Source organism: Mobula birostris, unplaced genomic scaffold (assembly GCF_030028105.1).
Source record: "Mobula birostris isolate sMobBir1 unplaced genomic scaffold, sMobBir1.hap1 scaffold_282, whole genome shotgun sequence".
Taxonomy (NCBI): domain Eukaryota; kingdom Metazoa; phylum Chordata; class Chondrichthyes; order Myliobatiformes; family Myliobatidae; genus Mobula; species Mobula birostris.
In genome coordinates this window covers 385,313-411,153 of record NW_027275875.1, presented here as the reverse complement: position 1 = coordinate 411,153, position 25,841 = coordinate 385,313, and the positions used below count along the sequence as shown (strand labels likewise).

General features: G+C 49.2%; 1 protein-coding gene across 1 annotated transcript in view; it reads left to right on the top strand.

Annotated features, from left to right (window-relative positions):
- megf8 (multiple EGF-like-domains 8) overlaps positions 1 to 24,744 on the top strand; it is a 128,517-nt gene extending 103,773 nt beyond the window's left edge. Inside the window, exons 38-41 of the mRNA XM_072250330.1 lie at positions 409 to 579; positions 2,087 to 2,217; positions 6,004 to 6,130; positions 6,406 to 24,744. Of these exons, the coding sequence (XP_072106431.1) occupies positions 409 to 579; positions 2,087 to 2,217; positions 6,004 to 6,130; positions 6,406 to 7,626 (1,650 nt within the window). The 3' untranslated portion in view covers positions 7,627 to 24,744. The remainder of the gene's footprint in view (positions 1 to 408; positions 580 to 2,086; positions 2,218 to 6,003; positions 6,131 to 6,405) is intronic.
- Positions 24,745 to 25,841: the final 1,097 nt, after the last annotated feature.

Below are 25,841 nucleotides of genomic sequence, written 5' to 3'. Positions count from 1 at the left end.
GGGTGTCGGGCAGATTTTAATTTCATTTCGAGATTGGCCCTTTCTGGCCCAGTCAGCCGCATGGCGCAGCAACACACTTATTTAACCCTAGCCTAACCAAAGGGCAATTTAAATGACCAATTAACCTATGAACCGGTATGTCTATAGACTGCAGGGGGAATACTGGAGCATGCCAACGAAAGCTGGGCGGTCATGGGGAGAATGTACAAAGTCCTTAGAGATGGTGCCAGAATTGTGCTGTGAACTCCCATGCGCCGAGCTTTAATAGTGGCTCACGCGAACCGTTGTGCTGTCGTGGCGCCCGATGCCAGCGACAAAGATCAGGGGATTAGTGATTCAGTAGGGGGCTCAGTCCCCTCGGTGTGCTCCCTCATCTCCCTGACCCCGCTGTGTGCCTCCGCCGTGCAGGGGGATCACTGCGAGAAGTGCCGGCCGCTGTTTGTGGGCTTGGCAGTGGACGGTGGGACGTGCAGACCCTGCAGCGTCTTCTGCAACAACAACAGCGATGTCTGCATCACCAAAGAGCAGTACAACCTGTGGCTGCAGGAACCCCAAGGACACCCGCTGGACCCAGCCCAGGTCAGTACGGCAACGACTGCCTCCCGCAGAGACAGGCCCTTCGGATTGCACTGACCCCCCATTCCCCAGTCCCCGCCCTCCTCGGCCGCAGTAGTTCACACGTTGATCCGATCCCTCGGCGCTGAGAGTCTGAGCCCCCGCCGTCCCCTGGTCTCAGCCCCTGCCCCCCTCTCCCCCCCCCCCCCGGGCAGAGTGCTCCTGATTCCCTCTCCCTCCTCCCTCAGTATTTAACTCCTCAGTGGCTGGGGACGCGCGGAGTTTACAGATAATCGTTTCAGGGAAACCGGGAAATGATTGATCCTGTCACAAACAAGGGAAAATCTGCAGATGCTGGAATTCCGAGCAACACGCACAAACTGCGGGAGGAAGTCAGCAGGCCAGGCAGCATCTGTGGAAAAGAGTACAGTCGACGTTTTGGGCCGAAACCCTTCAGTCCTGGTGAAAGCTCTCGGCCCAGAACGTCGACTGTACTCTTTTCCATAGATGGTGCCTGGCCTGCTGAGTTCCCCCAACAGTTTGAGTGGTTGATCCGGGGTACCAGACAACTGGTGAATAATGCCCACCTCCTTGGGCTTGTCCCTGCATTGTTTCGTGTCATCTCGACACTGCGTCAACCCCACCGAAGGGGTTTCCCCACCCCTCCAGAGGCCCTGACCCGGCCACTCTCCCACTCTCCCCAGCTTTTTCACCAGACTGCCCTCACTGTTTCTGGCTCCCAGCCCCTCCCACCATCATTCATTCTCTCTCTCTCTCTCTCTCTCTCTCTCTCTCTCTCTCTCTCTCTCTCTCTCTCTCTCTCTCTCCCTCTCTCCCTCTCTCCCTCTCTCCCTTTCTCCCTCTCTCCCTCTCTCCCTCTCTCCCTCTCTCTCCCGTCCTCTCTCTCCCCCACACTGTCCCATCCCACCCTCCCTGAGTCACCTTCTCACTATTGTTACCTCCCTCACTGAGCTGAGCTTCCCTCGGGTGATCCGGGCTGCCTACACCCCCCACTTTTGCCTGTCCCAAATCTTCTCTTCTTCCCCACTATGGGCACTGGGTGCTTCTACCTCCCCCCACCCGTCCCCCCCCCCCCCTCAGGATTCTGGGGACCCCCCCCCCCCCAGATACCACCGCATTGCTCCAGTGAGCACGTCTTTGTTGGACACTCTGCCCATTTGAGCTGGAACTAGCCCCCACCACTCCCTCTGAGATGTCCCTCGTCCCTTGTCCCTGCTTGTTTTCCCCACAACTCCCAGCAAAGTGCAAGGGGCCAAGACCCACCTCTCCAACCGCCCCTCACCTCTGGTCTGAGTGTGTGTCTGCACTCATGGGTGGAGGGGTGGGGAATGCAGTGACTGTGGGGGGGGGGTGGGGGCACACAGAAGCTGACACTTGGGACTGTAAGCACTGGAATGGGGAGGTGGGTGGGGAAGTGGATGGTCGATGACCAGCCCGGTGGTGGGAGGCAGGCAGGTAGTGGGGTTGTGATAGTTTTTCCCACTAACGCAGGCCTGGCCTCTCCCTACAGATTGGGAGCTGGGTGAGCGAGGGCCCGACAGAGGAGAATGCCGTGTGCGTCCAGTGCCAGAACAACAGCTCCGGGGAGCGATGCCACTCCTGTCTCGAGGGCTACTTCTTGCTTGACAACAAGTGCACCAAGTAGGGAACAACCCCATCTGAGCTGCGAGCCTCCCTCCCCGACCCCACCCTCCATCTAACCCGTCCCTCCCTGACCCCACCCTCCATCTAATCCCTCCCTCCCCGACCCCACCCTCCATCTAACCCCTCCCTCCCTGACCCCCACCATCCATCTAACCCCTCCCTCCCTGACCCCCACCATCCATCTAACCCCTCCCTCCATCTAACCCCTCCCTCCCTGACCCCCACCCTCCATCTAACCCCTCCCTCTAACCCCATTCCCTCTGTAAGGGGGTTTCGACTTTTATGTTACTGCGGAGGCTAATTAAAATGGCGTCTTTGTTATGTTAATCTGGGGAATGCGGCTTTGTTGTGTTAAACGCTGAGAAAGTTTGCGCTAACAGTTTGTTTTTGCTTTAGAGTGTGATAAGAGGGTGCTATTAACCAATTGGGATAGTTGTTATGGTTTTGGTGTATTTGAAGATACTGTTTGCGCGAGGTTTTGGGGCAGAAGGCGGGAGAGCGAGACAGAGGATGGACGAGGTGCTGTGAGTCCGCTAACGGGGTCAGACCCCAAGCGGGACATTCGGCGAGGAGACGGAGACGGACTGGTGTGGAGCATCTGGTCGACCACCGTTGGTGGTCCCGGGCGACTGGTCCGAGGGGGTCGCAGGGTGAAGAAGAAGGTCCTTGAGCTCCAACGGTTTTTGTGCACGAAGAGAGTGAACTTTGATAAGCGTGGCGCCTTTTATTTTCCGTTTATATTTTATTCTCTTTTAATTATATAGTTCCAGTAATATCTATAAACTGTAAATCATTTAATTGCATCTGGTGTATTATCTGTTATTTGGGCGGGGTGGGGTACCTCACACAGCATCCACACAAACGAATTACCCAGTTTGGCGGGGCCGAGGCTGTTTCCCTAGACGACAGCGAGCCGAGCGACCCTGAGGGTGGCCTACCCCCTCCCTCCCTGACCCCCACCCTTCACCCTTACCTCTAACCCTACCTCTAACCCATTTCCTCCTACCCCCACCCTTCATCTAACCCCTCCCTCCTACCCACCCTCCCTTCCTAATCCCCACCCTCCATCTAACCCCACTTCCTCCTACCCCCTCCCTAACCCCCACCTTCCATGTAACCTCCCCCTACCATCTCTAATCCCCACCCTACATCTAACCCCCTCCCTCCTACCCACCATTCCTCCTTCTGGATCCTCACTTCACGGGATGCTGCGGTCTTTCCCAGCTAACTCAAAGTTGCTTTTGTGACCCTCAGTTACTGCATCCCTACTTTTGTAGAGATCTTGCTTGACAATTTGTCGGGGAATTTTAAAATAAAGCGCGGTACCAGTCTTCAAGTGGCGCATCATTTATTTTAGCACAATATCATGGAGATTCCACATGTGCGGAACTCTTGAGTTACAAGGAAAACAGTTTGTGTTTATATCCCGTATCAGTGAAGTGAGCAAAACCACTACCCGCCCCCCCCCCCTTAGATGTCAAAGAGTTGGCAGTCCATAGTCTCTCTGCTCATGATTTGTGTCCAGATTAAGCAACTGTATTATCGCCGTGAGGAGTATCGATGCCTAGCACAATGATCTTAGTTATATAGATTTGCAACTTAATTGGAAAACACAGTATGTCCACAAGGTCACAAAGCTTTAGCAATATAGAACTCTCTTAACCCTATGTTTGAAATTTTCTTCCACACCTCCTCCCTCTCTCCCCAATCCCCTCCACTCACTCCTCCCTCTCACTGTCCCCTCCCCTCTCACCCCAATCCCCTCACCCTCTCACCCTCACTTACTCCATCTCGCTCCCACTCCATCTCACCTACCTCCCCCTTCAAGCTGCTGGCTCTATCCACCAACTACCCACCTTCCTCTTTCCCTTCCTGCGCCCTTCCACAATGTGACCAGTTTCTGTTGACTCTCATTCCATGTTCTCCCCTCTGTCCCAGCCCACAGACTGCGTCTGACTCTCCTCCTCATCACGTCAGCAGATCCCATCCCACTCCATTCCATTCCCTCCCTCCCTCCCTCCTTCCGTCCGTCACCTGAAGAGAGACAGCACAGAAACAGGCCCTTTACCCCAACTGACCCATGCCAACCCTGTTGTCCATTAGGACTTCAGAGCTGCTTCATCCTTGTTGTGGAATCCACTCGTGGAAACCAACTCAGGATGGTTTCTTCTAAATCGTTCACCAGCACTGCCATTCTCACAGCGAAACAACAACCACCTTCCCTTCCCTCTCTGGCTGTCTCTCCCCCAATCGATCCTCCAAACAATCCCTGCACACCCTCCTGACGACCCCCCTGTACTTGACCTATGCCAACCTCTCCCCTGATCCCCAAATGAGCTCTCCCCCTTAGCAGCCCCACTGATATCTTCTCCCTGACGACAGGACCCTTCATCAAGTGTCAGGCAGAAGCATCAACTGTTCACTAACAAGAGAAAATCTGCAGACGCTGGGAATTCGAGCAACACTCACAAAATGCTGGGGGAGCAGCGGGCCAGGCAGCATCTAGGAAAAGAGTGCAGGCAACGTTTCAGGCGGAAACCCTTTGGCAGGACTTTTTTTTCCCCAGATGCTGCCTGGTCTGCTGAGTTCCTCCAGCATTTTGTGTGTGTTGATCAAGATTTCCAGCATCTGAAGAATTGTTTGTGTGTATTAAGTTGTTTACTATTCTCTCTTTTGAATATATACGTTATGGCTATACCCACTCATGAGGAAGGCTTTGGGAGTAAACCCCGAGGGAAAATTCAGAGCTGGAGTCCCTAAGGCAGTCCTACGTTGAGTTCAACGCTGACGGGCAACTTCTACGATGTCACGGATGTCAAACTGTATCAGTCTCTGCCGTTCCTTTAGGTTCATCAGCTGCGTGGGCGTGAATGACTACTGTAGTATTGTACCCTGTGGCCCAGGTCCAGACTACCTCGAAGGAAATGGAGCAGTGTATTATCTCTGTAAGTCTGCTGCATAGGCAGCAGCTCATTCTGCCCTGCTTGTGTATCGACTCGGATGGCGAGGACCCAACATCCACGGTTGGCCCCATCAGTAGAGGGGGCCCGACTCTTCCCCCAAACTCGTTTTGAAATCATTGTGGAGACTCGCCTTACTGAATGAATCTTCACGCACTCACACCGGCCAGTTCTCTCTCCTCTGTACTGGGAGTCACATTCTCGAAAAATCCTGTTCGATCTTTCAACCATAAAACTCATCAATTCTATGCAAGAGAAATATGATCTAACCTGTGTGTTAAATATTCCTGTCAGTTTTTAAGTCTGTATTCAGTGAAAGACCAGTCAGGGCACTAGGTCATGTGAGTCTGCCTTTGTAACACTACTAAATGTACAACAATGTTTTGTGTGCATTTCCTGTTGAAGGATCAATTGCATTTTACGGTCGTCGGTCATAATCGTATTATCAGCAGTCTATGGTCATAGTCACAGCCTGGAAACAGGCTCTTCCCAAGATGTCCCATTCCAGCCAGTCCTGTTTGGCAGTGATTTGTTAGTTAATAGTGTTGCTTGGTATGGGTAGACACTCAGGGACATTCTACTACCATAATATATTGCTCTATTTCCTTCAAAGTGGTCTGGACATTCTGCCAGCACAAATATGGTCCAATTATGTCACTTCCCTCAACTCTCCACCATCCCCCTCCTTGCATTAACTGTCTCTCTCTTCCTTTCCCTGTCTCCCCTCCCTCCCTCCCTCCCTCTCCCGTCTCTTCGTTCCCTATCACACGTGTCCCTGGCCACCCCATCACACTGTTCTGACTGCTAACTGTTGCCGTTACAGATGCCAGTGTAATGGGCACTGGGACCGGTGCAGAGTCTCGGACGGTACAGAGTGCCTGTGTCAGAACAACACGGAGACTAGCTGCCCGACCGCTCAGGCCGAGAGGAAGGACTGCTACAAATACCAGGTGTGTGCCCCCTTCCTCTTCCGCTCTCCTTCCTCCCCCTCCCCCAACGTCCTCTCCCTCCACCTACCGCCCTCTCCCTCCTCCTCTTGATCCCCCTGCACCTCCCCCTCCCTCTTCACCCCCATCCTACCGCCCCCTCCTGTCCACTCCCTTCCTCCCCAAACGGCTGCCTCCCCTTCCCCTAATCTCAGCCTGAGACATGAGCGAAGCATTGCTAGTGACCCTGACCCTGACTTTGTCACTTGTCCTCTGCTCTGCACCACCTACCTCCACAGTGTGCCCGCTGCAAGGAGAACTTCCTGGGAAACCCGACGCAGGGCCGCCAGTGCTACCGACAGATCACGGTGGAACAGGAGTACTGCTTCGACCCCACCTCGCAGAGCAACTGCTACCACGAGCCACACGTCCGCAACTTGCCGGCTGGCCGCACCGTCTTCTTCGCCGTGCAGCCCAAGTTCACCAACGTGGACATCCGCATCACAGTGGACGTCACCTTCGGTGCCGTCGACGTCCACCTCTCCAACTCGCACTCCTCCTTCGCCGTGGCCATCGACCCGCTCACTGGCTGGCACCTGGTGAGGCTCGGCGAGGCCGAGGGGGCGGCAGGGGCCGAGGGCGGGGTGGGGCGCATGGCACAGAACGTCAGCCTGCCGCTCCCAGCGGCCCCGCAGCTGAGGGAGGAGCAGGCCGAGGGCCTGACCACCTACGTGACGGTGCAGAGCCCGCAGACCGTGCTGGTGGTGCGCAGGGTGAGTCAGCGGCTGGTGGTCACCTACCCGTACCGCCTGCACGCCCTCAAGACGCAGCGGTTCTTCCTGGCGCTGCTGGGAGCGGGCCCTGGCGAGGCACAGGGGCTGCTGTTCTTCCGCCAGGACCAGGCCCACATCGACCTCTTCGTCTTCTTCAGCGTCTTCTTCTCCTGTTTCTTCCTCTTCCTCTCGGCGTGCGTGCTGCTCTGGAAGGCCAAGCAGGCGGTGGACGCCCGGCGGGAACGCCGCCGTCACCTGCAGGAGATGGACAAGATGGCCAGCCGCCCCTTCGCCCGCCTCACCGTTTGCCTGGAGCCGGAGGCCCGGGTCCCCTTTCTTCCCCTGGCCCTGCCCCCTCCCACCCTCCTCCTGCCCCTCCGGCCCCGCCCTGCGCCCCGGCAAAGTCGCCGCAGCGGGGAGCTGCTGCCCCCCTTCCTCCCACCGCCCCAGCCTCTGACCGCCCCCCCTCCTCACCCTTCCCTACCGGCTACCATCGCCGCCGGCGGCAGCGGCTTCCGGGTGGGGCCTGTCACGCTGGAGCCCACTGAGGACGGACTGGCGGCCGTGGCCACTCTGCTCTTCCAGCTGCCCGGCGGGCCCCTCTCCCCCAACCGCGCCTGCCTGGGCTCTGCCCTGGTCAGCCTGCGCCACGGCCTGCAGGACTACTGCTCGGCCGCGCCCCCGGCTGGGCCCTGTCGCAAGGGAGGAGGGCTCAGCCACGACAACCTCACCAGCATGTCCACCTAAGTGTGGGCTGCCCCTGCCGAGCCAGGTCAGCTGAAGCGGATCTGAGGGGGGTGAGGCTCTCTTCAGTCAGAGGTGTTTTACATTCTTGATGCAGCCCTCACCCCACCCCATTCCCGGTCCCTTGTGGGATGCTCAGAGACATCTGCCTCCTCTGTCTAGCCTCACGCAGACTGCTCCCTCCTCCGTCTGGTATCGCAGAGATGCCTGACTCCTCCCCCTCTCAGGCCTTCACGGTGGCGTCTGACTTCCTGACCATCTGGCCTCCCACAGATGTCTGCCTCCTCGTTGAGCACTTCTCCCAAAGACGGCTGTCTCCTCGGCTATCTATATTCCCAGAAGTGTCTGCCTCCTGAGCTGCCCCATTTCTGGCAGATGGCTGCTTCGTCAGCCGTCCAATCCGGTCCAGTGCCCTTTGTCCGTCCTGACTCCCAGAGGTGGGTGACGCTGGTGCAGTGGTCAGGTACACTGGCAGACACCGGGTACCCCAGCAGGGCCTGTTGAGTCCTGAGTCCCCTGTCCTCCCCCCACCCCACCAACAGAACTCAACTGGGCCCAGTGCCACACTGTGTGAGTGTCAATGGCATGGCCTGGGTGGTGGAGCCCACGAGGGCTGCCGAGCATGGCACCCTCTCATGCATCCATCACCATACTGCACTGTAGCAGGTGAACAGGCAGCAAGAGGGGAAGGTCGCAGTCCCAGGAGATTGGAGCAGATCCTGGACCCACATCCCACACCTAACCACGAACAAGTGTCCCTGGGGGTAACACCGTTGCCATTGTGGCTGAGAATCTGCTTCTCCCCACCGTCGGTTGTCAAGCTGCAGGTGGGAGCAGAACAAGCTGTCTGCTCACGAAGCCAGGCCAGCCCGATGTCACCTCTGGCCCTCGCTGGCTCCACTCCACCCTGTCCTGCAAAGGCACAGAAGGATCCCGAACGGTAACAGGGCCGTGGCCCGTTAACCTGCAACCCCTGCTGAGCAACCATTGGACAGGAAGCACATCACCTAAAGGTGATATGGGCCAGCTCCTTCCTCCTCCAGGACCGGGGTGATCCCCACACTACAGAAAACAGACCCTCCGCCCACCTCAGTGGATTTGGCAAGCCAAGCATTGGCACAGCACACCTGTGCTGTCTGGTTGGGACCTCAGTGGGCAGCAGGAGACGGTTGAAACTTTGCCCCATTGCCAGTTTGGGTGGTGGTCTACCATCCACATGTAATGGTTGAGCAGGTGATAGCCCACCAGTGGGAAAGAGGGGCTGAGGGACAGGCTGTTTGAAGCCGAGGGTGGTGGGTATGTGGGACAAGCTGCCAAAAGAGTTGGGGTACAATGACAACATCCAAAGGTATTTGAATAGGTGCACAGAGGGGAAGGGGAGCGATGCAGGCCTACTGCAGGCAAATTGAATTAAAGGACCTTCCTGGCCGGCATGGACAAGATGGGCTGAAAGGACATGTTTTTGGACTGTTCAGGCTTGCATACTATCCCTAAGTCCATTGAATATGTAATAGTGCACCCTAAAAACCCTCTGTACCCGAGGGCTCTACATTGACTGTGTACTCTCCCCTAAAATCCCTCTGTACCCGAGGATCTGACATTGCCTGTGTATTCCCCTCACATTTGTCTGGGTTAAATTCCATCCGCCATCTCTGCCACAACTGTATATCTGCTCCTCTATCCTGTTTCCTTACTTTGTGTCACCTGCACACACTCATCAGTCGCCCTACATTTTTCTAAATATCCAGTGGATTCCGGTTAATTGGGGAACATCGGGACCAGTACATTTTGGCTCAAATAATCAGCTGCCCCATTTAGCCAGTTTCGTGGAAATATAATCATAAAGGTTTTTTAAAAAAAGGCAAACTACTGTTTAACTGAGTAACAAATTATTTATTTAATTGAAATACCGAACAGATTAGAACACTGGCAAGAGTACTGCAGTACTATAAAACTATTAGTTCCTAATAGTTATCGACAGAGCAATTCATCCAGTGTATGATGCTGCCTTCTTTCGTTGACTGTACATGAACAAAAACCAGCGGACAAGTAGGGTAATTTTTTTCAATTTGTGACAAATTGGCAAATCTTTTGGTGGCTTCTCGACAAGGGTTTGAAATGTTTTAAGTCGGATTTAAAAAAGACAAATGATCAAATTTTGCTTTTGACCACGAAGGGACAGCAACACAAGAACGTACAATTGCTGCTACTTAGAAAGTTTGCTCTACACATTTAGAAAGTTTCCTCTACCGTAAGACGTAGGAGCAGAATTAGGCCATTCAGCCCATCTAGTCTGCTCTGCCATTCCATCATGGTGATCCTGGATCCCACTCAACCCCTTCTCGCCATGTCCTTTAATGTCCTGACTCATCAGTAACCTATCAACTTCCCCCTTAAATATACTTGGCCTCCACCGCAATCTGTGACAATGCATTCCACAGATTCACTACTCTGTGGCTAAAAAAATTCCTCTTTACCTCTCTTTTAAAAGGTTGCCTCTCAATTTTGAGGCTGTGCCCTCCAGTTCTGGATATCCCCATCATAGGAAACATCCTCTCCACAATCACCTTATCTGGTCCTTTCAACATTAGATAGGTTTCAATGAGATCCCCTTGCTTTCTTCTAAATTCCAGTGAGTACATGCCCAAAGCTGCCAAATGCTTCTCATATGTTAACCTCTTCATTCCTGGAATGATCCTCGTGAACTTCCTATGGACTCTCTCCAATGACAGCACATCTTTTCTGAGATATGGGGCCCAAAACTGTTCACAATACTCCAAGTGCGGCCTGTCTAGTGTCTTAAAAAGCCTCAGCATTACCTCTTTGCTTTTATACTCTATTCCCCTTGGAATAAATGCCAACATTACATTTGCCTTATTTCTCACAGACTAAATCTGTAAATGAATCTACTGGGAGTCTTGCACGAGGACTTCTAAGTGCCTCTGCACCTCAGATGTTTGAAACTTCTCTTCATTTATATAATAATGATATTTAGATGATACCAGAGGCCTGAGAGCTTGAGGGCTTGATGCAGTTTCCTTGCTGTTCCTAGTAGTGCGCTCTTCTAGATTGAGATCTCAGATATTGGTGCTGGGACTTGTTGGAGTCACTCTCCCAGACCAGGTGCCACAGCTCCAAGTGCTCGTGTCACCTCCGGGAGTACTCTGGTTTTAACTTTTCACATCCTTTCTGTCTGCTCTTTCAAGCCCTGATATTTCTTCAGCTTTCCATATTTTTTGCTGATATTACTGTCATTCAGGGTTACCACATCTATTGCTGTTGCTTTCTTCTGTTCCCTGTCCGGTATTACAATGTCTGGTTGGTTGGCCAGTACCTGCTTATCAGACTGTATTTGGAAAGCCCACAGGATCTTAGCTCTGTCATTGACCGCTACCTTCTTGGGTGTTCCTCATCTGGACTTGGGAGTTCTTGTACACAGTTCCTGCAACTTGGTTGTGCCATTCAGTGTATGCTGTTGCTGCCTGCATCTTGCACCCTGATCCTTGCACAATCTACATCTTGGGTCTTGTCTGGTGTGGTAGACCCTTGCTTCTATTGCTCTTGGGCTCAGCGCTTGTTCTTGTGCAGCTGTGAGCAGTGTCTCTGAGCTGTCCCTCAGCCTTGCCGTTTCCAGCCATTGGTGGGATTTTCTTTTGTCAGCCACCTCTGATATCTGGCAGTGGTACGTACCATGCAGTGGTTTGCCATGCCGTGGCCTCTGGTCCTCTGGCTCTGCTTCACCCACTATCACTTCCACGTCCCCTGCCTGCTGCCTGAGGTATTCTAGCAGGTCGTCTTTAGGGGCCATCACCCTGACATGCTCATGGATGTTTCGCATTTCTTCAGGACCATGGCCTTGACACTTCCAAGGCCCTGTCCTCCTTTATTCTGGCAGGTGTACAGTCGTTCGACATTGGACTTTGGTTGGAATCCTCCATGTATTGTTAGTATTTTCCAGGTCATGAAGTCAGTGGTTTACAGATCGTTCCCTGGCCAGCACACTGTTGCGGCTGGGTATCTGATGACTGATAGGGTAAATGTGTTGATGGCCCTGCTCTCCTTCTTCTCACTTAGCTGCCTTTTTGGACCTTTCTCACTCTTTGGAAGTTCTTGGATGTTGCAGCCTTCCTTCTGGCCTTCAGGTAACCCAACCCCTTCAGTCTTGATGAGTTTGCCTCTTGTCACCACCATCGGGCTGCACTTTTCCAGTCCAAATGACATTCCAACGTCTCTGCCATATACCCTTGTCAGGAGGGTTAGTGAGTCAATGTCTCTTTCATTGCTAGCATACAGCTTGATGTCATCCTTGTAGGGGAAGTGGCTGTTCAGTCTTGTGTACTATCCCAAAGTCCACTGAATATGTAATAGTGCACCCTAAACTCCCTCTGTACCCGAGGATCCTGCATTGACTGTGTGTTCTCCCCTCACATTTGTCTGGGTTAAATTCCATCCGCCATCTCTGCCACAACTGTATTTCTGCTCCTGTATCCTTTCACCGGTTTCCTCACTTTGTGTCACCTGCACACACTCATCGGCCCTCCCCCCCCCCCAACATTTTTCTCTAAAGATCCAGTGGATCCCGGTTAATTGGGAAACATTGGGACCACTACATTTTTGGCTTAAACAATCGACTGCCCCAGTTAGCCAGTTTCGTGGAAATATAGTCAGAAAGCTTTTTAAAAAAGGCAAACTACTGTTTAACTGAGTAACAAATTATTTATTTAATTGAAATACAGAACAGATTAGAACACTGGCAAGAGTACTGCAGTACTATAAAACTATTAGTTCCTAATAGTTATCGACGGAGCAATTCATCCAGTGTATGATGCTGTTTTCTTTCGATGACTGTACATGAACAAAAACCAGCAGACAACTAGGGTAATTTTTTTCAATTTGTGACAAATTGGCAAATCCCTTGGCTTCTCGACAAGGGTTTGAAATGTTTTAAGTCAGATTTTTTAAAAAATGATCCAGTATTGCTTTTGACGACCTAATTGAATAGCAACACAAGAACATACAATTGCTGCTCTTTAGGAAGTTTGCTGTACGCGTGATGTCATGTCTAATGGCCACATTTGTGTATGCGACTGACACGGTTCAGAACTGTGCGGCAACAGTCTCCTGTCCCAATCAAATGGCACAGTGTCCCAAATAAACAAAGGGAGTCCTGGCTATTTTCTCAATTAGTTTTTGTTGTTTTAAGAGTTGTCCGAAATACGCGATTGTCCTGTTTAACTGATGGTCTAATTAACCAGAATCCACTGTATGTATTTGTATGTATGTGTATATATTATGTGTAAATGTTTGTATAATTTTATTTATTCTCGCTCCGTATGGATGGTGTGTATGTGTATTTTTCCCTCAATCTTGGATCCTCCCCGTAAGACATTGAAGCAGAATTAGGCCATTCAGCCCATTGAGTCTGCCCGGATCCCACTTAACCCCTTCTCGCCATGTCCTTTAATGCCCTGTATCATCAGGCACCTATCAACCTCCGCTGTAAATATACTTGGCCTCCACCGCAGTCTGTGACAGAGCATTCCACAGATTCACTACTCTGTGGCTAAAAAAAATTCCTCTTTACCTCTCTTCTGAAAGGTTGCCTCTCAATTTTGAGGCTGTGCCCTCCAGTTCTGGATTTCCCCATCATAGGAAACATCCTCTCCACAATCACCTTATCTAGTCCTTTCAATATTAGATAGGTCTCAATGAGATCCCCCTGCTTTCTTCTAAATTCCAGTGAGTACATGCCCAAAGCTGCCAAATGCTCCTCATATGTTAACCTCTTCATTCCTGGAATGATCCTCGTGAACTTCCTATGGACTGTCTCCAATGACAATACATCTTTTCTGAAATATGGGGCCCAAAACTGTTCACAATACTCCAAGTGCGGCCTGTCTTGTGTCTTAAAAAGCCTCAGTGTTACCTCTTCGCTTTTATATTCTATTCCCCTTGGAATAAATGCCAAAATTGCATTTGCCTTCTCTCTCACAGACTAAATCTGTAAATGAATCTTCTGGGAGTCTTGCACGAGGACTTCTAAGTGCCTCTGCACCTCAGATGTTTGAAACTTCTCTCCATTTATATAATAATGATATTTAGATGATACCAGAGGCCTGAGAGCTTGAGGGCTTGATGCAGTTTCCTTGCTGTTCCTAGTAGTGCGCTCTTCTAGATTGAGATCTCAGATATTGGTGCTGGGACTTGTTGGAGTCACTCTCCCAGACCAGGTGCCACAGCTCCAAGTGCTCGTGTCACCTCCGGGAGTACTCTGGCTTTAACTTTTCACATCCTTTCTGTCTGCTCTTTCAAGCCCTGATATTCCTTCAGCTTTCCATATTTTTTGCTGATGTTACTGTCATTCAGGGTTACCACATCTATTGCTGTTGCTTTCTTCTGTTCCCTGTCCGGTATTACAATGTCTGGTTGGTTGGCCAGTACCTGCTTATCAGACTGTATTTGGAAAGCCCACAGGATCTTAGCTCTGTCATTGACCACTACCTTCTTGGGTGTTCCTCATCTGGACTTGGGAGTTCTTGTACACAGTTCCTGCAACTTGGTTGTGCCATTCAGTGTATGCTTTGCTGCCTGCATCTTGCACCCTGATCCTTGCACAATCTACATCTTGGGTCTTGTCTGGTGTGGTAGACCCTTGCTTCTATTGCTCTTGGGCTCAGCGCTTGTTCTTGTGCAGCTGTGAGCAGTGTCTCTGAGCTGTCCCTCAGCCTTGCCGTTTCCAGCCATTGGTGGGATTTTCTTTTGTCAGCCACCTCTGATATCTGGCAGTGGTACGTACCATGCAGTGGTTTGCCATGCCGTGGCCTCTGGTCCTCTGGCTCTGCTTCACCCACTATCACTTCCACGTCCCCTGCCTGCTGCCTGAGGTATTCTAGCAGGTCGTCTTTAGGGGCCATCACCCTGACATGCTCATGGATGTTTCGCATTTCTTCAGGACCATGGCCTTGACACTTCCAAGGCCCTGTCCTCCTTTATTCTGGCAGGTGTACAGTCGTTCGACATTGGACTTTGGTTGGAATCCTCCATGTATTGTTAGTATTTTCCAGGTCATGAAGTCAGTGGTTTACAGATCGTTCCCTGGCCAGCACACTGTTGCGGCTGGGTATCTGATGACTGATAGGGTAAATGTGTTGATGGCCCTGCTCTCCTTCTTCTCACTTAGCTGCCTTTTTGGACCTTTCTCACTCTTTGGAGGTTCTTGGATGTTGCAGCCTTCCTTCTGGCCTTCAGGTAACCCAACCCCTTCAGTCTTGATGAGTTTGCCTCTTGTCACCACCATCGGGCTGCACTTTTCCAGTCCAAATGACATTCCAACGTCTCTGCCGTATACCCTTGTCAGGAGGGTTAGTGAGTCAATGTCTCTTTCATTGCTAGCATACAGCTTGATGTCATCCTTGTAGGGGAAGTGGCTGTTCAGTCTTGTGTACTATCCCAAAGTCCACTGAATATGTAATAGTGCACCCTAAAATCCCTCTGTACCCGAGGGTCCTGTATTGACTGTGTGCTCTCCCCTAAAATCCCTCTGTACTCGAGGGTCCTACATTGACTGTGTTCTCTCCCCTTAAATCCCTCTGTACCCGAGGGTCCTACATTGCCTGTGTATTCCCCCTCACATTTGTCTGGGTTAAATTCCATCCGCCATCTCTGCCACAACTGTATTTCTGCTCCTGTATCCTTTCACCGGTTTCCTCACTTTGTGTCACCTGCACACACTCATCAGCCCCCCTACATTTTTCTCTAAAGATCCAGTGGATTCTGGTTAATTGGGAATCATCGGGACCACTACATTTTGTCTAAAACAATCGGCTGCTCCAGTTAGCCAGTTTTGTGGAAATATAGTCATAAAGGTTTTAAAAAAAGGCAAACTACTGTTTAACTAAGTAACAAATTTTTTTATTTAATTGAAATACGGAACAGATTAGAACACTGGCAAGAGTACTGCAGTACTATAAAACTATTAGTTCCTAATAGTTATCGACGGAGCAATTCATCCAGTGTATGATGCTGTTTTCTTTCGTTGACTGTACATGAACAAAAACCAGCGGACAACTAGGGTAATTTTTTCATTTTGAGACAAATTGGCAAATCTTTTGGTGACTTCTCGACAAGGGTTTGCAATGTTTTAAGTCATATTTTTAAAAAAAACAAATGATAAATTATTGCTTTTGATGACCTAATCGAATAGCAGCACAAGGACATACAATTGCTGCTATTTAGAAAGTTTGCTCTACATATGATGACATGTCTGATGGCCACACTTGTGTACGCGACTGACATGGTTCAGAACTGTTCAGCAATAGTCTCCTGCCCCAATCAAATGGCACAGTGTCCCAAATAAGGAAAGGGAATCCTGGCTATTTTCTCAATTAGTTTTTGTTGTTTAAGCGTTGTCCGAAATAAGTGGCTGTCCCGATTAACTGATGGTCCAATGTGTATGTATACATATATATATGTATAATATATATGTGTGTGTGTGTATATATTACGTATAAATGACTGTATTTTTTTTCTTCTTGCTCCTTATGGATGGTGTGTATGTGTATTTTTCCCTCAATCTTGGGTCCTCTACCGTAAGACATAGAAGCAGAATTAGGCCATTCAGCCCATTGAATCTGCTCTGCCATTCCATCATGGTGATCCTGGATCCCATTCAACCCCTTCTCGCCATGTCCATAGTGCCCTGTATGATCAGGAACCTATCAACTTCTCCCTTAAATATACTTGGTCTCCACCGCAGTCTGTGGCAGAGCATTCCACAGATTCACTACTCTCTGGCTAAAAAATTTCCTCTTTACCTCTGTTCTAAAAGGTTGCCTCTCAATTTTGAGGCTGTGCCCACTAGTTCTGGATATCCCCATCATAGGAAACATCCTCTCCACAATCACCTTATCTGGTCCTTTCAACATTAGATAGGTTTCAATCAGATTCCCCTGCTTTCTTCTAAATTCCAGTGAGTACATGCCCAAAGCTGCCAAATGCTCCTCATATGTTAACCTCTTCATTCCTGGAATGATCCTCGTGAACTTCCTATGGACTCTCTCCAATGACAGCACATCTTTTCTGAGATATGGGGCCCAAAACTGTTCACAATACTCCAAGTGCGGCCTGTCTAGTGTCTTAAAAAGCCTCAGCATTACCTCTTTGCTTTTATACTCTATTCCCCTTGGAATAAATGCCAACATTACATTTGCCTTATTTCTCACAGACTAAATCTGTAAATGAATCTACTGGGAGTCTTGCACGAGGACTTCTAAGTGCCTCTGCACCTCAGATGTTTGAAACTTCTCTCCATTTATATAATAATGATATTTAGATGATACCAGAGGCCTGAGAGCTTGAGGGCTTGATGCAGTTTCCTTGCTGTTCCTAGTAGTGCGCTCTTCTAGATTGAGATCTCAGATATTGGTGCTGGGACTTGTTGGAGTCACTCTCCCAGACCAGGTGCCACAGCTCCAAGTGCTCGTGTCATCTCCGGGAGTACTCTGGTTTTAACTTTTCACATCCTTTCTGTCTGCTCTTTCAAGCCCTGGTATTTCTCCAGCTTTTTATGTTCTTTTTTCCTGATGTTACTGTCATTCAGGGTTGCCACAGAGTTACAAGATACACATAGACTAAGATGTTAACTGTCCTGTGCTATCACCAGTGGGATCATCAGCTGATCTGCCACCTGTCTTCAGAGTTTCGGCCCACTTACGATCAAGACTCCCTCGAGGTAGTGTGCTATTGCATTCTTCTGTTCCCTGTCCGGTATTACAATGTCTGGTTGGTTGGCCAGTACCTGCTTATCAGACTGTATTTGGAAAGCCCACAGGATCTTAGCTCTGTCATTGACCGCTACCTTCTTGGGTGTTCCTCATCTGGACTTGGGAGTTCTTGTACACAGTTCCTGCAACTTGGTTGTGCCATTCAGTGTATGCTGTTGCTGCCTGCATCTTGCACCCTGATCCTTGCACAATCTACATCTTGGGTCTTGTCTGGTGTGGTAGACCCTTGCTTCTATTGCTCTTGGGCTCAGCGCTTGTTCTTGTGCAGCTGTGAGCAGTGTCTCTGAGCTGTCCCTCAGCCTTGCCGTTTCCAGCCATTGGTGGGATTTTCTTTTGTCAGCCACCTCTGATATCTGGCAGTGGTACGTACCATGCAGTGGTTTGCCATGCCGTGGCCTCTGGTCCTCTGGCTCTGCTTCACCCACTATCACTTCCACGTCCCCTGCCTGCTGTCTGAGGTATTCTAGCAGGTCGTCTTTAGGGGCCATCACCCTGACATGCTCATGGATGTTTCGCATTTCTTCAGGACCATGGCCTTGACACTTCCAAGGCCCTGTCCTCCTTTATTCTGGCAGGTGTACAGTCGTTCGACATTGGACTTTGGTTGGAATCCTCCATGTATTGTTAGTATTTTCCAGGTCATGAAGTCAGTGGTTTACAGATCGTTCCCTGGCCAGCACACTGTTGCGGCTGGGTATCTGATGACTGATAGGGTAAATGTGTTGATGGCCCTGCTCTCCTTCTTCTCACTTAGCTGCCTTTTTGGACCTTTCTCACTCTTTGGAGGTTCTTGGATGTTGCAGCCTTCCTTCTGGCCTTCAGGTAACCCAACCCCTTCAGTCTTGATGAGTTTGCCTCTTGTCACCACCATCGGGCTGCACTTCTCGACAAGGGTTTGAAATGTTTTAAGTCAGATTTAAAAAAAAACAAATGTAACATTGCTTTTGGCAACCTAAAAGGATAGCAATACATGAACATACAATTGCTGCTCTTTAGAAAGTTTGCTGCACATATGATGACATGTCTGATGGCCACACTTGTGTACACGACTGACACTGGTTCAGAACTGTTCAGCTACAGTCTCCTGTCCCAAATAAGGAAAGGGAATCCTGGCTATTTTCTCAATTAGTTTTTGTTGTTTAAGAGTTGTCCCAAATAAACGGCTGTCCCGATTAACTGATGGTCCAATTAACCGGAAGCCACTGTATGTATTTGTGTGTGTGTATATATTATGTATAAATGTTTGTATATTTTTTCTTCTCGCTCCTTATGGATGGTGTGTATGTGTGTTTTTCCCTCAATCTTGGGTCCTCCCCGTAAGACATAGGAGCAGAATTAGGCCATTCAGCTCATTCAGTCTGCTGTGCCATTCCATCATGGTGATCCCGGATCCCACTCAACCCCTTCTCGCCATGTCCTTTAATGCCCTGAATGATCAGGAACCTATCAACTTTTGTTTCAAATGTTTTTATTGTGAAGCAACATCAACACAGGAACTTATCAACTTCTACCTTAAATATACTTGGCCCCCACAGCAGTCTGAAGCAGAGCATTCCACAGATTCACTACTCTCTGGTTAAAAAAATTCCTCTTTACCTCTGTTCTAAAAGGTTGCCTCTTAATTTTGAGGCTGTGCCCACTAGTTCTGGATATCCCCATCATAGGAAACATCTTCGCCACAATCACCTTATCTGGTCCTTTCAACATTAGATAGATTTCAATGAGATCCCCTTGCATTCTTTTAAATTCTAGTGAGTACATGCCCAAAGCTGCCAAACGCTCCTCATATGTTAACCTCTTCATTCCTGGGATCATCCTTGTGAACTTCCTATGGATTCTCTCCAATGACAGCACATCTTTTCTGAGATATGGGGCCCAAAACTGTTCACAATACTCCAAGTGCGGCCTGTCTAGTGTCTTAAAAAGCCTCAGCATTACCTCTTCTATTATCTATGGTACCCTTGAAATAAATACCAACATTGCATTTGCTTTCTTTATCACAGAACAATCTGTAAATTAATCTTCTGGTAGTCTTGCACGAGGACTTCTAAGTCCCTCTGCACCTCTGATGTGGGAAACATCTCTCTGTTCAGATAATAAAGATATTTAGATGATACCAGAGGCCTGAGAACTTGAGGGCTTGATGCAGTTTCCTTGCTGTTCCTAGTAGTGCGCTCTTCTAGATTGAGATCTCAGATATTGGTGCTGGGACTTGTTGGAGTCACTCTCCCAGGCCAGGTGCCACAGCTCCAAGTGCTCGTGTCACCTCTGGGATTGCTCTGGCTTTAACTTTTCACATCCTTTCTGTCTGCTCTTTCAAGCCCTGATATTTCTTCAGCTTTTCATATTCTTTTTTCTTGATGTTACTGTCATTCAGGGTTGCCACATCTATTGCTATTGCTTTCTTCTGTTCCTTGTTACTATGTCTGGTTGGTTGGCAGTACCTGTGTATCTGATATGTGGCCTTCAGGTAACTCAACTCTTTCAGTCTTGATGAGTTTGCCTCTTTTCACTACCATCTGGCTGCACTTTTCCAGTCCAAATAACATCTTGTTGTCTCTGCTGTACCCCCTTGTCAGCTGGATTAGTGAGTCAATGTCTCTTTCATTTCTGGAATGCAGCTTGATGTTATCCATGTAGAGGAGGTGGCTGATGGTCACTCCACTCCTGAACCGATACTCCTATCCACTCTTCGAGGTGAACTGGCTGAGGGGATTCAAGCCTATGCAGAACAGTAGTGGGATAGTGTATCACCCTGGTATATTCCACATCTGATGGTCACTTGTGCTATTGCTATATACCACCAGTAATTGGTGCTTAGAGCCTCTGGTGCCGTTACCAATCCCCCTCTGAGCAGGGTTCAGGAATTTACACACAGGTTCCTTCAGCTTGGTGGCTATATCCTCGAGTTAGCCAGTCAGGGTGGGAGCCGCCTTCAAGCAGCTGGTTCATTTGAGGTGCTAGCAGTGAATGTAACGCTGTTAGTTCCTTCAGCCAACAGGCGAGGATCTGTCAGGCCCTGGTGATGTCCAGTTCTTCATATTGGCTGTTCCTCTGGGAGGCTGCAGAGGTTTGCCTGTCGATCTCTCAGCCACTGGGCACTGGGTGTTATGTGATGCTTCTTTCTCCCATATGCTCTTCCAGTGCTCCTCAGTTGCTGTTTTGTTTGGTTCAGGTACTGGCATGTTGTTGGTCTGGATACTTTTCCTGGTTCTTTGGAGAAGAGTGTGTTTATTTGCTTGGCTTCTGTGGTCTTAATGTACCCATGTAGTCCGCTAGCCAGAGCTGTTAACCATTACTTGGCAGTTTTCAGGGCTTCGGCTGTGGATATACGTCTGTACTTAGTAACTGAGATGAGTCTGGTCTTCCCAGGTTTCTGCAGCTCAGTTAGCCTGCTGACCTCTGCCTTATGGTTTTCATCTTGGCTTCAAATTGTTGTCTGCAGGAGGCGGGGTTTGTAAGAATGCTCTCCACTGGATTTCATTTTGTTGCCCAACATTTCTAGAATAGCTGCTACCAACATATATATCAGGTTATTGGTCTCAGTTAAGCTGGAGGCTGCAATTGTGAGTCGTGTTTCAATGGCTGTTTCTTGCATGCTGTTGGATGGAATTTTATCATTAAGTCTGGGGAGCCTAGCTCGTTGATTGACGGTCACCAGTTTGACCACGATTGCTGCAGCCAGCATCGATCTGCCCGGGGTGAGGTTCGAACTTGCATTTCCGGTGTGCAAGGTGATGCTATAACCTTTGCACCATCTGTGAGCTGTGGAGGCAGGATTTGAACTCGTATTCCCCAGTCAACTCGGTTCAGCGCTGATGTTGCTGATTCTGCCTTCCAATTCGAGGTGTGATAGCAATCCACTGCTGACAGTGTTTGATTGCTGGGTAGCCAGATGTTTTTCTGTGAATGTAGACCATTGTCTTTATTGTTGCCGGAGTCCCCACATGCACTTGATGTACCCTCTTTCACGTGGGTTGATTCCATTAATTCCATGATGTCCAGCTCATCCACTTATGGTTTGTTCTGATAGCCAACTTATCGCCAGACCATTGGCGTGGACCTTGTTAATCCAGGCGATGTCCAAGCTGGCATGATTCTTCTTGATCTTGTCACTCTCTCCTGGAGGTTTTTGTGGGCAGATGTAGCATAAGCATGAAGGGTCCAGGCCACCACCACCACCACCTGGACCTGAGCCCAGACGCCTGCTGCACAGAGCCTGTACGGTTCTCTCGACCAACGGGGATGTATCTAACAGTACTTAGGCACATGTATATAGCTAGGATGCCCAAGACTTTTGCACTGTACAGTATTTGTCAACATGGAGCAGTCAGCAAGCCAGTAAATCTGGTGGGAAATGTGTGTAACATACATTCAAAATATTGGAAGAACTCAGCAGGTCAGGCAGCATCATTGAAGTGAACAGTCAGCGTTTCGGGCCTGATGGTAGTAATGAGGAGGAGTAATGTCCTGGATGGTGAGGGTCCTTAAAGCGGCGTTTCCTTTTAGAGGAGCTGCCTTTTGAAGGTGTCTGCACCCACTACCATCTCTTCGATGACCAAAGCGAATTTTGAATCCGATCAAGTAAGTCTCTGTAGATCCCACGTGCTTTAATTTTTAGTATCAGCTTATACCAGAAGGAACCTTGTCCAAAGCTTTACTGAAGTCCATGTAGGCAGCATTCACTGACCTACCCTCGTCACCTTCTCAAACAAAAAACTCGATCAAGATGTAAGACTTGACTTCCCCACGTAGCCATGCTGACTGTCATTAACAAGCCGATTGCTTTTCCTCAGAACTCCCAGTAAATTCCCTACCACTGGCATAACGTTTGCTACCCTGTAATTTTCTATAGCCCTTCTTAACAGTGGAACAACACTGTCTTCCTAACCTCTGGGAACTCACCTGTGGCTGGAGAGAACATAAAGATCTCTCAAAACTGCAGTGATCTCCTCTCTTGCTTCTTTCAATAACCTGGGATAGACCCCATCTGCCCTGGAACGGCAGCATACCCCTCCCTGATCTCGCCATTCTCCATGTCCTCCTGTGTGGACTACTCTTCTGTATCTTCCAGGCACAAATGCCTCCCTTAATCTTGAATGGTCCTACCCTCTCTGTCATTACCCACTGATTTTTAAAGTATGTATAAAATGCTTTGGGTTTCTCCTTAATCCTACAAGAACATTTCATGGCCCCCCTTTAGTACTCCCGATTACCTATTTAAGTTCTCCCCAGTTTCCTTTACATTCCTCAAAGTTTCTGTTTAATTTCCTATACCTTGTAAACACTTTCTTTAATTTCAGCATCCAAGTTTCCTCACCTATAACACTCTTTGCATTGAAATAAATGCGTCAGACCCTTCACCTGACCCTGACTGCCCTTACAACCTTACCAGACCTAATGCTGGCCTTCCCTCAACCCCTCCACTTGCTGACACACAGGTCATGTTCCCACCCCCTGCCAGGTAGCACCAGCAAACATATTGGTTATCCCTCTTGTACAGGTCCCACCTGCTCTGGAAGAGAGCCCAGGATCCTTGTAGGTGAAATCCTGCCTCCTGCATCAACTTCTCAGCTACACATTTAACTGGTACTCTTTGCCCCCCCCCACCTTTTCCTGCCCCCCTCCCCACAGCCACTTGCTGCAGGTCGAGGTCCAGGAGAGACTTCGACAGAGCCACATTTGGCAGTCTGAACGCCACATCTTCTGTAGGGCATCTGTGTTTTTCCTGCAGTTTTCTTGTTACATGTGGAACACCTACTGAGTTCCCCTTCATCTCTTGTCCCAAGAGCATTACCTTTGCTCAGTGTACAACCCAACTTACACTTACTTGCCACCATGGTTGCTTGTTGATCTCATAGCAGAGCAGAACAGAGAGGTGAAAGAGCACAGAATGCATGTCTCCTGTTAGCCACGTCAGCGTCGTCAGATGTAAATGTGCTGGTCTTGAGCCAAAGTCACACAGAATAGAAGTGAGCCCTTCAGCCCAACTTGTCCATACCGACCAAGTTATTCACTGTACTCATTACATTTGCCCGAGTCTGGCCCAAAATCCCTCTGAACCTTTCCTATCCATGTACCTGTCTGTCAACATTCTTTTAAATGTAATTACTATGCCTGCCTCCACACTTTCCTCTGGCAGCCTGTTCCAAATGCTATCCTTTGTGTGGAAAATGGTGTCCCTCGGGTCCCTTTTAAAATCTTTAACCAATGTCCTGCCTGCCTCCCCTTTTCAGATCCCTATATCCTGGGGAAAGTGTTGTGACTGTTCACCTTGATGGTGCCCCTCATGGTTTTATAAACCTTTATACGGTCAGCCCTACACTATCCCAGCCTCTCCAGTTTCTCATACCCAAAGGCCTCCAAGAATCTCATATCATCAGCGCCCTTTCCAGTGACCAGAACTGCACACAATCCTCCAAATGTTGTCTTCCCCACTGTCTTGTACATCCCAACCCCTGTACCCTCATCAATATCGTGAACTTGCATCACTACCTCCCTATAAATGAGGCACTTTGCTCGTTACTGTTAATGACACTAAGAATTTCCTGAGATCCCCCAACGTGCTGAATCTGTAATTACTGCAGTGGGGTGCTGCTGTCTGGCAACAGGTCATGTTTTCACCTGGAACGTTCTCTGTAGATATCTGAGGATTCTGCTGGCTGTATACCACAGCACCACGATCTGCCCACTCTGTTGAGCAAAGGAAACTCAAGCTCTTGATCCATGATGGCACCTGTGGTGTGATGTCCGGGGGAAACTTCTGCCTCAACTCTGCCAACCGCAGTATCTTTAACTGTTCGATTTGGTATCAGGTGGATATACTCAGTGGGTCAGGCAGTGTCCGTGGAGGGAGAACAAGGGCAGGTCCTACATGGCTACAGGTCCCAAACAGGTAGAGTCTTGTCCTGCACCCTGTTCACCAAGTGAGTCTGTTTCAGGAACTAGTGTCTGAATGTTTCCACCCACATTGTTTAGTGGGGCTGATCAGTGTTATATGTTCCCCTCCTCTTGGACTGATTCCCTGATAATCTGCCTTCAATTCTGTCAGCTCCACTCAATTCACCTGAGTGACGCTGGAGGGCATTTTGAGTGATGTTCGTGTAAAGCATTTGGGAATGACTGACAACAGGGATTTCAGTCCCTGTACAAAGGAACCAGTACAAACAGGGAATGCTATAAGCAGCTGAATCCTGGACAGGTAACAGCTGTGTAGAGAGGAGTGGGCGAAGATCCAGCTGGCCTGCAAACATTTCCAGCATCTTGTTTTGATCTGTTTTCCAGTATGTACTGATTTTCCCCCTCCTTTTTTAGTTGAATAAACTATTTAATTGGTAAATCCGGTCTGCTTCACTTGTATTATTTAATGAAGGGAGTCTTTTCCTGAGTACGGCAGCACAGAGGGTCACCGGATGAGCTGGAAAACCAGACGTCTAGAATGAAAGGCCAACAACAAAGGCGACATAAAACTCCCCAGCACCTTCACCATTCACCTCTGAAATAACCCACATGCAGGTCATTTCCTGAGAGATGGTGTGCACAAATACCCCATCCTTCCCCATTAAGGGGAGTGTTTGATATTCATTCTAATTTATAGTCCAGTGTGTTCCACACTGAACACACCCAACTCAATGGTGGAAAGTTTTTTTTAAGAAGCCATGCAGGTTCCTTTTTGTGTCTCACTCTGTGTCAGTAACTCCTTGTTGTGGCATCCCGGTCTCCAATGTCTGTTCTGGAACATAGACCAGACCCACGTCACCACTGCCTATACAGGTCCATATCCCTCCATTTCCTGCCTTTGTGAGGTGCCTGTCTAAACAGCGTATTCCAGGCACCTACTCTGTTCTTCTTACAACCACCTTAAAACTAAACCTAGTATTTCATATTTCTGAGAAGACCATCTCAATTTTATAAACCACTATTAGATCTCCAGAGGCAACAATCCAAGTTTGTCCAGTCACTCCTTTTGGCAATGCACTCCAGCCTGGTAAACCACTTGATCCTCTCCAAAGCCTCCACATCATTCCTATAATGGGGTGACCAGAACTGCAGACAGTACTCCAAACGTTTGATGGAGCTGAAGTATGGCTTTCCAACTTCTGCAGGTTGGAGGCTACCCAGACAAAATATGAGGTTTTTCTCCTCCAACTTGTATGTGCCTTCATCATGGTGGTAGAAAAGGCCATGGATAGACATGCCAGAATGGGAACATGAAGTGGAATTGAAATTGAAAGTGGCTACCTGTCATCTGTGGCAGACAGTGAAGATGCCTGACAAAACAGTCCCCTAATCTGCATCAGGAGGCTGCCATGGGATCACTGAATACAGTAGATGACCCTGACAGACTCACAAGAGTAAGAGTGCCCCGCCTGGAAAGACAGTTTGGGGTCCTGATTGATGGTGGCTGAGGTGTAGCACTTACCCTGGGGCAAGGGC